The 13,487-nt window shown below is 32.8% G+C and overlaps 2 protein-coding genes across 2 annotated transcripts; one reads left to right on the forward strand and one right to left on the reverse strand.

Moving 5' to 3' along the window:
• Window positions 1-370: 370 nt before the first annotated feature.
• On the reverse strand, window positions 371-2,590 carry LOC118061110 (BI1-like protein). Its single transcript, XM_035074509.2, has 4 exons — window positions 2,072-2,590; window positions 1,189-1,302; window positions 914-1,071; window positions 371-792 (listed from the first exon to the last, which is right to left on the reverse strand). Exons 1-4 carry the CDS (start codon window positions 2,349-2,351, stop codon window positions 586-588), a joined length of 759 nt encoding a protein of 252 aa, XP_034930400.1. The 5' UTR covers window positions 2,352-2,590; the 3' UTR covers window positions 371-585.
• Window positions 2,591-8,982: 6,392 nt separating this feature from the next.
• Window positions 8,983-12,050, forward strand: LOC118061109 (protein FAR1-RELATED SEQUENCE 7). Its single transcript, XM_035074508.2, has 2 exons — window positions 8,983-9,238; window positions 9,530-12,050. Exons 1-2 carry the CDS (start codon window positions 9,066-9,068, stop codon window positions 11,847-11,849), a joined length of 2,493 nt encoding a protein of 830 aa, XP_034930399.1. The 5' UTR covers window positions 8,983-9,065; the 3' UTR covers window positions 11,850-12,050.
• The last annotated feature ends 1,437 nt before the right edge of the window (window positions 12,051-13,487 follow it).

Genomic DNA, 13,487 nt, shown 5'->3' on the forward strand with positions numbered 1-13,487 from the left:
AAACCAGACATGTCTTTTCAGCCAGCAAAATGCATTAAAACTTGAGTGGTTGGTAGGGCTAAAGCCAATTCCACATAGCAGAACAGGACCTGCACTTTGAGTTGGCAAGTGGGCATTCCCAGCATCCATAACTTGTTAACAAGGATATATAGAAGGGGATTCAACCGAAGTCCTCCCAACTCCAACTTATAATGATAGAGATCATGCCACTTTTTGCAAGACTGAGGTGATTAGTTTCCGTTAATGATGATTTATCCACTTTTCCTACCTGACAAGTTTCAGACAGCCACTGATGGATATACAAAATAACCGACGGTAATAACAGCGCCCTATAACTCATGCTAGAAAACAATTTAGCGTGCAAAAGAAATCGGTGAAAAGGCAATACACACAAGCAGAAGAAACCATAAAGTTGAAAACAATTCACATAGAATAAACATTTACCATGGTCAATTAGAAAAATGGAACAGCCCACTTAGACACTACTAGATTGCATTAATAACGTATCAGTTATTAGCAATCTTATACCGAGTATCAGTTATTATCAAAGATAAAATTGCACGCTGAAGAGAATATGCTGCACAACTAATTGTTTCTCTGACTCAGCACCCGCAGAATGGAAAGAAACAGGTTCAGAATGTCCAAATAAAGAGCAGCCGATGCCAAAATATACTGATCATATGAGAAGCGCTTGATCAGGTGGTCAGTGTCATAAACTATGTATCCACAGAAAATCAAAGCGCTAATTCCACCATAAACTGCAGTAGATGTTGAGCCAAGTGGGAAGAACACCTGCAATATACCAGAACATCCATAGCATCAGACGAATGCACTGGGTGAACAGGGAATATCTTTGGTTTGCTCAGAAAACATATACATGGCAGAATGAATTGAAGAAAATGAGGCATCTAACCTGGATAAAACTAGTCAGGATGAGGATAATTAGGGCAGTGAAGAGAATTGGTCCAAGAAAGCTAAAGTCCTTGCCCTTCTTCGAAGCCCAGAAAGTGTATCCGGTTAGAGAGCAAACCACGGCGGAGGTCAGAATTAATGCCTCAAGCACGATTTTCCCTGAAAGCATTTGAATGCAACACAATATTCATATCATAATTACAAAAGCAGCTCATAAACTCACCAACAAGAAACAAATTATTAGATTTCCAAACAGGATAAGATCAAGATACCAACCTTCTATATTAGCACAGCTTGCTCCAACCAAGAGGCTCAGTGAAACAGTGAAGAGGCCAAGAATGATTAGATTCACAGGGTGTTTCTGATGATACACATGCAAGGGCCACAACACTGCATTTTCCAACACTTATGATTTAAATTAAAAGCACAAGATCTCAAGAAACAAGCAAATTCATAATACTCTTCCACGTGAATTGACTTAAAGCCAATGATATATTCGTGCATTTAGGCGTCTTACTTCCTGTTATATGCAAACAACAACGATAAAAAGAAACCCAGAGGCTTTAACCCAGTTCAAGTTTCAATTCCACCCCTATATCTAGACAAAAATACGCATACTATCCAAAAAAACAAACATGAATCAAGAAAACAAAAGACAAGGTAAAGATATTTCGCTTTAATCTTTAACCCAATTCAAGTTTCAATCTTAAACCTCAATCAAGATTCAAACCTTAACCCCAAAAGACATCCTGAAACATGAAATTTAAAGAACATGGAATCAGCATGTTGCTACCCTCGTAATTGAATTCAATTAGGTTTTAATAAAATCTCATATTTGGAATCATTTTGAGTGTCAATAATTGAATTCAATCTGTACAAAAGTAAATCAGAGGAAACTAAATAGGAGAGACCATCTCTTTTGTTATAGACATTTGAAAAATAAGATAAAGATAATAAGGATATAATACAGTAAACAAAATGAATTAAGATTTATTTTTTTCCTGAATATGTGAATTTAGCTTATTTATTAATTGAATTCAAATTAAAATTCAATTACGGTAGAGAATTGGAAGCCTGTAAGCAAATCAAGAAACACTACGTGAAAAAAAAAAAAAAACAAGAAAGGAGAAAGGAGAGATCTTGATTTTTGAGTACTCACAAATAAAGGGAACAATTGATAGAAGCATGACGAACCCAAAACTGCCCCTGAGGAGATCAGTGATAGGAGTATATAGAACCGTAGCAGCAGCGACGATGGTGGTGAGGACAAGCTGAGCGGCCAAGATGCCATAAACTTTGCGAATCAAGCCCCATCGTAACTGGTTCTCTCCAAGACTCAAACCTGGGTACAAAGTCTCTCCATTCCCTGCCTCCAAATCAACCTCCTTGCCCGTATCCTTGTTGCTAACGCTCGAGTATCCGAACATCTCTGCTGACATTTTGTCTTCTTCTGTGCTTTCCTTGAAGAGAAGGGGCAGGGAAGATGACTTTTTATTCTTTCTTCTTGGTGGTGAGGTTTATTCTTTATTTCTTTTTTTGAGAGAGAGGGAGAGGTGGATGACCAGGTGTTTGGCACGAGAAGTGTGACAGACAAATGGGGTGATAGGGAATCAGATGGGGTCCAGAGGAATTGAGGGGTGGAAGGAAGACGACGGTGGTGATACGGTTTGGGGCAATCTCCTCTGGATTTCTGTGGGTGGGATCTGACCAAATATGCAATGGAAGCATTTCTTTGGAAAATGAGTTGTTACCAAGAAAGTTCCTTTCGAGAGGTTGTATTGTTCTGTGGCCCCTCATCCTATTCTTGTTGTCAAACTTGGATTGGTTTGGCTTGTCGTTTAGGATATAACCGATGAAAAAAAAAAAAAATTGAAAAAAACTGATTAAAAATATAAGGTGGCCTGCTGAATTCATCATCCGAGAGCCTCATCTGATTAAAACTCAGTTCTTAAATATTAATTGTTTTTAAAATAAATTTAGTAAAAATAAAATCATTTTAATACACACATGTATATTAAATGATAAAATTATAACTATTATACATATACGTGTGTATATGTACTATGTCAATATTGAAATACGGGTATATTATATTGGATTCAAAATGAATAAATGTTATATATATGGTTAATTTTTGTTTATATTTGACAGTATTCATATTCTATTTATTATTCATTAAGTAAGATAACTATGAAAAAAAAATAAACACACATTTAAGTCATGTTAATATCCATTGAGTTTGAATTTGGTTGTCCTCCCTATTGAATGGAGATATTATGTATGAAACGTTAGATTTATATAAAATAATTATTAAATTTCAGGAGCCATTTTGAACCTTTAAAGATGTGGTGACTCTTGTCTTAACCTCCTAGTTCCACCCTTGCTCACAACTTTTAATTATCACAGTTATCTATTGGAAAAACTATGATTCAATGGATTATGCACTAAATGACAATCATTTTTATAGGTTATGAATGAAACATTTAGAATCATAATGGTCAATGGTTATTGATGAAGTCGACAAAAAACTTTAAATGGATTTTGGGCTTTTTAGGATTGTGTTTTAAGTTGATGATTTGATGTACTTAAAAGTAGATTTTATTTTTAGCCTTGGTTGTTTCTAAGAGCATCTCCAATGCAAAATGCTATTTTGAAAAGCTAAATTGATAAAATAGCATTTTAAATAGTATAAATATAACTTTTTTTACCATATCTATTCTAATGGAAAAAAGCCATTTGAAGAGCCATTTATATTGGAATAGAAGAAACAAGTGTTTTATTATTTTTTTAATAAGTTTGATGTTTTTTTTTCCACATGGCTATATTTAATTGGTTTATTTTTTTAGTGGCCCACTTTGTTAAGTTTTGGCTCTTTGAGAGATATGTAGGAATAATATTTGTGAGAGAGAAAATGCATTTTACCATTTTGTTTGGCTTTCTCCTTGGAGTGTGCAAAACAAGCAAAGAAAAGCTAAAATATTAGTTTTTTTATTTTTGGCTTTCCATTTAGCTTTTCCATTGGAAATGCTCTAAAAAGCAAGTTCTATGTTGGAATAGAGAACTATTCAATGCTTAAAATGTAAGAAGAAAGAATAGTGTATAGGAAAATAATAATAATAATAATAATAATAATAATAATGTATAGGAAGATAAAAAAAAATAAAAAATAAAGTGAAGTTGTAAGGAGTGTGTACACAAACCCCTAAAAAAATAAAATAAAATTATGAAAAATATCCAAAAAAAATAAAAAACACAAAAACACAAATTATAACCAGATGGAACAAATAATTAATAAAATACTTATGGAAACATGTAGTATAATAAAATTTGAAATGCTGTATTTTAACGTTAATGAAAACAAGTCTCACAATAAAGTAAAACTTTACATGAAAAGATGAAAGTTATAAAAGCGGGACATAAAGGAAATTAATCAAATTGTGATTTGGGGGGGGGGGTGGCTGGGCAAAACTATAAGAGAGAAAAGGAAAAAACTCTAGAAAATTCCTAAGAGACTCATGAAAAAACTTAGGAAAAAGTGGAAATTAAAGAAAAAACCTAGAAAATTAGTAAGAATTTAGTGTGTTAAACAACAAATTAAGAGGAAAACAAGTGTGAAGGGGTAAATAAAAGGGAAGAGAAAGTCATCCAAGGAAGGAGGAAAGAAAAGGAATTCTATAAATTTATTTGGAGCACATTTAAGGCTTATACAAGTAGTTAGTAAGGTATTCTCCTTTGATTTAACAAGTTTACATGATAATTAGATGAATTGAGTTGAAATTTTCAAGTTGTATTTAGGGTTTGAAAAGGATGTATTGAGGTTTTTAAAAAAATTAGCTTGAATTATTGGTTTGTATTTGGTTGTGATACTAGTGAAATTATATAAAAAATTGACAAAACTTATGGTTGTGTGTTATGGTGTATGGTTGGCCATGAAAGAAGAAATTTAAGGGTTGATTAAAATATTTTGTTTTTTAATGTATACATGTGTAAATCAAGGGGAAATTGAAGAAGGAATTATAGTGGTTGGAAGGGAGAAGAAGCCAACCATGGTAGGTTAAAAATAGAAAACATTTTATATAAATTTTTATGTGAGGGAATTATGAATGAATGAAATAGTTTATATAATGTGATTAAGAGAAAAGGTCCTTATTGTTGCTAATGAAAATGTAGGTTTACCATGGGAAAAAGAAATGAGAATTTACATAGATAAGTACATGTATTTGATGTATTTCTAACTGAATATCATGTTGTTTGGTTATGAGATGATGGGTGATGAAGTAACTATGAAAAATTTATATGAATATGATGAAATCATGTTTATTACCTAAGTGTAAACATGTTAATGTTGTCTTGACATTAAATAGCATTTTGAGTGAATTAGTATATATATGATTTATAATGAAATGGAATTTTTGATATTTTGAGAGATATGGTTTGCAATTAATTGGATTATTTGATGTGATGATTTTATTAAACAATTTATCACGCCTTGAAATTAAGAATACTGGGCTTATGGATAAGTTTATAATGAATGGAAATCCTATTATTACTAGAGAAGTTGCCAAGGGAGGAGTTTAGTTAAAAGGAGTGAGACCGTCATGAGTAGGAAATAGGTTTTTTCACCTCATTTGAATTTTAGAATTTATTCCATAATTGTATTTTTTAAAAAATAATCTGTTAATGGATGTGTAAAAAAGAAAAGAAAAGAAACTTGAAAGATAAATATATTGCTAAATTTATTGGTAACCGCATAGGTTTATCGGATTATTAATAATTAGACGGATTGCTGAATTTATTAGTAACCGAGAGGGGTTATTGGAGTAATGACAATCAAATAAATTATTAGATTTATTGGTAATTAAGAGGGGTTACCAGATTAGTGGCATCAATTGGATTGTTAGATCAATGGCCTCCTTGAAAAAATAGATGGAATGTTAATAATCAAATTGTGATTATAAAAACTGGTTATTAAGAAGTGTAATATTATAAGAATATTTAAATTAATGATGATGGTACTTGAGACATATTGAAGAGGAATAATTAAAATTATGGATATTAACTCCTTATCAAATATTGTTTTAATCTAGTGAATTAAATGTTCAATTACAGGTCCTTCACATTTTTGACCGGAGTAGTAGTGATTAATATATTATATGCAACAATATAGTTATTGTAAATGCATGACATGTTTAAAATCTTTTGCATGTATGACTAAATATTATTATGATAGTATTTTGAGACATGTAATGTTTATATTATCATCTTAGGGATTGTACTTAATCTTAAAAGTTGATTAATTATGAACTCATATTTATTATTAGAGATAATAATTTATTGCATAGAGTAAATATTTTGTATGCAATACATGTGTTATCGTTTAGATTTCAATATTTAGTTGTATTTTAAATTCATGTTTATATGTATGATTGAATTGTTAAGATAATGAGAAATTATAGTTGACTTTATATGAGACATGATCTAGGATGGTTGGATCAAAATTGAGATTGGATAAATTAAAGTGGTGGATGGAAGTGAAAATATCAATAACTTGTTGTATTGACATGCAAGAGAAACTCCGCCAAATTTTTTATAAAATAAGTATAATCATTATGTGATAAAATAATGTAAAAAATAAAAAAAAATCCTTGTAAAATTTAAGAGTCATATATAATTGTATTTGGTTGGTAAAATTCAAGGATATTGTAATGTATTTATGTGTAGCATGCGTATGTAATATGAGAGAATTTGTATGACCTGGAATTTGTATCTTGCATGGCTTTCAACGGCTTTGGCTTTGTATTGGGTGACTTGGTGTCTTTATACAACAATGATATTAACCCATGGAGAAAATTAGTGTAGCATTGATAGAAAAATTGATGTTTACTATTGATTGTCGAGCCAGTAATCTATTAGAGAAAAAAAAATTATGTTTGTCATTGTCATCTAATGCTTTTCATATAAGAAAAAATAATATTAGCTAGCCATGATGTCATGTTTTGTGCAAACTTTGAAATCAGAAAATAATATCTAGGTGTGTCCCATATTTGCTATAGGTAACAATATTTTTCTAGAAAGTTGAGTCATGATTAGTTATTTGTGCTGAGTGTATTCTTGATAAAGATGATGGTTATAAACAAGTGTTATTGACATAAAAAAATGGTACTACTCAAAGATAGAAAAAGTTGCACATCTGCAAAAAAATTTATGTTCATGTAAAGCATATGGTTGTGACTCCTACGACTCAAAAATACATAGAGATGGGTATCGATATAGATAATATCTTGAAGTAAATTTATGTTTTTTTTTGGTTGCTAGTGTCAATGTGCAATATCCATTTTGACTTCTGTAAATGTTTATTTGTTTTTTAAAATGAGTTTATCACTTGCAACCAAGGAAACACATCAATATTTCTTAAATCTACAATTAGGTAGTAGTATGCAACATAGTTATTATACATGACCCAAGGATTGATCCAGCACAAGACCCAAGTCACGAGCTAGGTGAGTTAATTTGGGTTAATTATTTTTTTTAGAAGTCAAAACAATATGATTTTGATTTTTTTTTAAGTTAAACCATATTTTTGACCGAGTTTATCATATCACAAGTTGACTCTTAAGGTTCAATAAGTTAACTTCAAGATTATTTTTCTTACATCTAGATCAGGTCAAAAGGCGAGTCAACCAAGTCTTAGATCAACCTGCAATGTTGGGCTTAATAACAATGGTGTGCCATATGCATGAGTGATTAAGCAATGACAACTCGTTAGGTCAGCTGGGTCACACCAGGTTTTTTCTTTTCCTGTTTTTTCTTCAACCCGGCCTGGTTTCAGCCTCGGGTTGGGCCGTCGGGTCCCTAGTTGACCCGCCAAGTCGGGCCGAGTTTCAAAACTATGTTAAAAACTCTTACACCAACCTATGATGTTTTTCTTAAACGTTTCCCTAAATTTGAACTAAAAAATAAAAATAAAAAACGTATTTTTACCATCAATTATATCATATAAAGTATTTTTAATATTTGTTAAAAAACAGTGTTCATTTGATTATTCTATTTTTTTTTCCCGAAGGCATGTGATCAACCACAAAGATTCCATCCTAAATTCAGGATAGTGAATTAATTTTGAATAGAATTCCACTAGTTTTTATGCCTTTGCTGTACTGTAGAGGTTATCAAATTGTTTTAAGCAGCAATAATTTTTTTAGATCTTATAATTTTTTTTTTATCATTAAACCCAAACATACAATTGTTTTATTGTTTTTCTTTTATAAATATAAACTTTCCTATCAATATATATCTTATTATTTAAGTGAGCGTAACATTTTTAATTGAAAACACTATTTATGTAAAAAAACTATAATTGTTAAAGCAATTTTAAATATTTTTTTATCAAAATACTATATTCATATTTTATGTGATCAATAGCTAATAAAATAATAAATGTGATAAATTATGTTGGAAATTTATTTAAAAATTTTAATAATAAAGAACCAATTTCAATAGAAATTTCATAAACTATTTATTATTAATATTTTTGTTTTCTTATTAAATTTGAAACATATAATAAAATTTAAATAAAAATTTATAATAATATTTAAAAATCTGATCAGAGTTAAAAAAGTTAAAGGATAAATGAATCCACTAAATACTTTTAAGAGTGCAGAAAAAATAAAGAGAAAAAAATAAAAAAAGCAACAAAGACATGTGCGTGAGGGCTTAAAATTTAATTTTATTTTTTATTTTTTTTTATTTTTATTTTAAATTAATATATTTTTAATATTTTTAGATAATTTTGATATGCTAATATCAAAAATAATTTTTTAAAAATATAAAAACATTATTTTAATATATTTTAAAATAAAAAATACTTTAAAAAATAATAACTACCACGTTATTAAACACGCTCTACTTCATCCAAACCTTATCGAGTCTTAAACTATATTTTTGTGCCTTTTGTAATTTTTTTTTTGGCACCAGAAAACAAAACATTATGACAGTGGTAGCATCATAACACTCTTGTAAGAATAAAGGAGTTAAAAAGAAAAAGAAAAACAGGAGGGGTCAACCTCAACCCTAGCAAAAAATAGGTGGATTAAAAGCAAAAACAATAGCCAAAAACAGTAAAAAAAAAAAAAAAAACACAAGAACTGAATGAGCAAATGGAGAAGAGACAACATCGACGACCTCCTCCTCCTCCTCCTCCCCTCCCCTTCGAAATCCACACGCTTGATTTAGAGCCAGACCCACCAGAGCACACACAACACATGTACAAAAAGGGAAAAAAAGATATGGTTTTCGACTCGATCCCCAGTTTCTTCAACAATATCAAAAGGTAATTAATCCATCCGGGGATTGATTGAATGCTCTTTAATTTCACTGACTGGTTTGTTTATTTATTGATTTATCTTTTTTTCTGTGATATAAGTTGTTGGGAAATGATTTAAAAAGGAAAAGAAACGAACTTTACCGATTTCAGTTTAGGCCTTTGAATTAGCAGTGTCACTTAACTTGCAAAAAAATTGTGCTTTTTTATTTATTTGTTAATCCCGTTTAATCAAAGTGCATGATTGTTGTAATTGCTCGTAATTTTTTTATTCATTTTTGGTGCCTACTGTAAATGCAGTTCAAATAGTGATCCTTACAGCGAGGAGTATGGGAATGCTGTGATTGTAAGAGCATATCCACTTGGTATGGTACGAGCGAACAGCAATTTCAATGTGGAGGTTGGAAGGGAGTCTGGAGTTGAGCCGCATAAAGGGTTAGAGTTTGATTCAGCTGATGATGCGCGTGAGTTTTACAATGTGTATGCTACGCGTGTAGGATTCAGAACTAGGACTGGTCAACTATATCGATCGCGTTCTGATGGCTCTGTTTCTTCAAGAAGGTTTGTGTGCTCCAAGGAGGGTTTTCAACTAAGTTCTAGGACGGGTTGTCCTGCATTCATAAGGGTACAAAGACGGGATTCTGGAAAATGGGTCATTGATCAAATGCACAAGGATCACAATCATGAACTTGGAGATGTGGAGGAAAGCCATCCTCCGGTTTTGCAGCAGAAAGCTCCTATGGGTAGGAAATCATCAGTTGAGGTTTCTTCGAGGAAGAAATTGAAGTTGCTTGCAGAAGTTGATGATGGACAGCCATGCTCCTCTGGATCCATTAGTGTCAAATGGGTTAGAGCAGGAGCCGATGGACAACCATTAGCTGAACCATATGCTGGTTTAGTGTTTACATCAGCTGATGAAGCATACAATTTTTATGTAAGGTATGCAGATGAAGCTGGATTCAAAACTCGGATTGGTCAGCTTTTTCGATCAAAGAATGATGGGTCAATTACATCCCGGCGATTCGTGTGCTCTAAGGAAGGATTTCAGCACCCTTCAAGAGTAGGCTGCGGGGCTTTTATGAGAATTAAGAGACAAGAATCTGGAACTTGGATGGTGGACCGTCTTCAGAAAGGTCATAATCATGATCTTGAGCCACATACAGGAACTCATAAGAAAAGTTCCACAGCTTCAAAGAAATTTATAGATGAGGTAAATGGCGGACTAGACTCCTTGGATCTATTGGAGATTAATAACGGTGTCCATTTCAATAGCAGTCAGGGTAACAATATTGGAAGTGAATGGTACCGATTGCTTCTCGATTATTTTCAAAGTAGGCAAGCTGAAGATACAGGATTCTTTTATTCGGTGGAAGTTGATAATGGTGTTTGCATGAGTATGTTCTGGGCAGATGGCAGATCTAGATTTGCATGCAGTCAATTTGGCGATGTTATTGTTGTTGATACTTCATACAGGAAGACTAATTATCTGGTGCCATTTGCAACATTTGTCGGAGTTAACCACCACAAGCAGCCAGTGCTACTTGGGTGTGCTCTAATTGCCAACGAGTCCAAGGAGTCTTTCATCTGGTTATTTCGAACATGGCTTAGGGCAATGTCTGGGTGCCGTCCGAAGTCAATTATAGCTGATCAAGACATGGCAATCCAACAAGCGATTGCCCATGTTTTTCCTGGGACTCGTCATCGTTTTTCAATGTGGCAGATTAGGGAAAAGGAAAGAGAGAATTTAAAGTCAATGTCCACTGAATTCAACTATGAATATGAAAAGTGCATCTATGAGAGCCAGACAAATGCTGAATTTAATACCATGTGGAATGCGCTTGTCAACAAATATGGTCTGAAGGAGAACGCATGGCTCAAAGAAATGTATGAAAAGCGTGAAAGCTGGGTTCCATTGTACCTCCGAGGTACTTTTTTTGCTGGTATTCCCATGAACGAAAGTATGGAATCATTCTTTGGTACATTCTTGAATGCTGAAACACCACTTGGAGACTTTATAGCACGATATGAGCAAGGCCTTGAGCAACGTCGCGAGGAGGAAAGAAAAGAGGATTTTAACTCCTCTAATTTGCAGGCTTATCTGCAAACAAAGGAACCAATAGAAGAACAATGTAGAAGGCTTTATACACTTCGTGTGTTCCAAATATTTCAGAAGGAACTTTTGCAATGCTATAATTATCTTGGAATAAAGTCTTACGAAGAAGGCACCATCAGCAGATATTCAGTGCGAAGATGTGGGAATGAGATTGAGAAACATATGGTTACTTTTAGTGCATCCAACTTCGATGTCAGTTGCAGTTGTCAAATGTTTGAATTTGAAGGTGTGCTGTGCAGGCATGTTTTGAGGGTCTTCATCATGTTGGACATAAGAGAAATTCCATCTTGCTACCTCTTACATCGGTGGACAAGAAATGCTGAGCATGGTATTGTTTGCGATGTTGACTCTGGGGTTAGCTTTCAAGAACTCAAGGCCTTAATGGTGTGGAGTTTAAGGGAAACGGCTTGTAAATACATAGAGTCGGGGACAACATCTCTTGAAAAATACAGACTTGCCTGTGATATTATGCGAGAAGGTGCAAAAAAAATTTGCCGACATAGGTAAGCCTTGGACGGGACCAATGACATGCACGGCTAACTTTTGTACCTTGTTTCTGGCCAACTTCACTGTATACTGATAACTTGGGAATAATGGCATTTCTCTCGCATGTTATGCATTCCAATTTCTTACAATACTAATTTAAAAGATTGTCTGTAGTTTTGAAAGTGTAAATTCTATCACCAATTTGCTCCTCATTACTTTTCACAGTTTTTCCTTTCTATTTTTTTCTTCTTTTTTCTTATAATAATTTCAGTTACAGACCATTTAACAAATCACATTATTACTTCTTAAGTACTTGATGTTGAGATGGAAAGAGATGTTCTTTTCTAACAACATGATGCCTGTAGGTATAGATGAGGTTGCCAAGCCTGCTATGCAAGTTGATCATTTATTCTGGATGTTGTATCTCTAGTTAATTAATTGATGTGGCCAGCGCGCTGAGAAGTAGACAATTAGATTTCTGCTGCCACAGATAATGTCTGGGGTGGGGTTAGGCCCCTGTTTGACAGCGGCGGGCAATATAGCTGGGCAACAAGAGTTGGCCGTGAAACAATCACAGCGCTCGTGCTCCATCCGTTTGCATTTTCTTCACAAATCCAAGGGATGGATGGCTAAATATTTCTATACCAGTTATTATATTGTGCCGCCCATGAGAAATGTTTTATGATGTAGGACAAATAGTTTGTAAATAGAACTATTCCTTATTCTCCAGATGGGACATGGGAAGGTAGATTAAACATATTGATCTTTTACTAGGCTGTAATGAAACTAACAGGATGCAACTGGGTCGAGAATTTCCATGTCTATCTTGTACAACAAAGGACATGATATACTGATTTAAAAAGTTTAAACCATACTTTTAAAACCCGGCCCGGCCAAGCGGGTCGATCTGAGACCCGGGTTGAAGAAAAAACAGGAGAAGAAAAAACCCGGTGTGACCTGGCTGATCTTGTGGGTTGACCCGGCGACCCGGTCAAAAACCTGATTGCAACCCGTTAAATATTTTTTTTTTACTAAAATGATGTTTTTGTTTTTTTTTTTAAAAAAGAATTGACCCGGGTGACTTAGTAAAAACCTGAAACCCAGGTCTTGTATCGGGCCAGGTCTAAAAATTATGGTTTAAACTGACACGTAGTATATTAAATGGATTTCAAAACTCGGAAACATACAGACAACATAAAATGCTACAGGAAATAATCGTTTGTGCTGCTACTACTAATGCAAAAAGGCGAGGATCGTTAACAAAGAATTGAGTAGAGATACTAATTGCATCTATTATAAAATTTGATATGAAAAGGATTAAAAAAAATAATTGAGTTGATTCTGGATATTTGGGTTAATGAGCTGTAAATTCACCAAATTCCTTAGATGTATGTTTTATGTCTCAAAATAATTTCAATGCATGTTCTCTTTTTATAACTAAATTGCTCTACGCAAAATTTTTTTTATATATATTATATATATATATATATATATATATATATATATATATATATATATATATATATATATATATGCATGCCTTAGGATAATCATATATGATTGTTTAATAATTCTTCCTTTGATTTAAAGTATGTTTTGAAGTTATATTGTTGAGAATGTGTATGATCTAAATATCAAAAGATGAATGGATTGTGCAAT

This window comes from Populus alba, chromosome 8 (genome assembly GCF_005239225.2).
Source record: "Populus alba chromosome 8, ASM523922v2, whole genome shotgun sequence".
Taxonomy (NCBI): Eukaryota; Viridiplantae; Streptophyta; class Magnoliopsida; order Malpighiales; family Salicaceae; genus Populus; species Populus alba.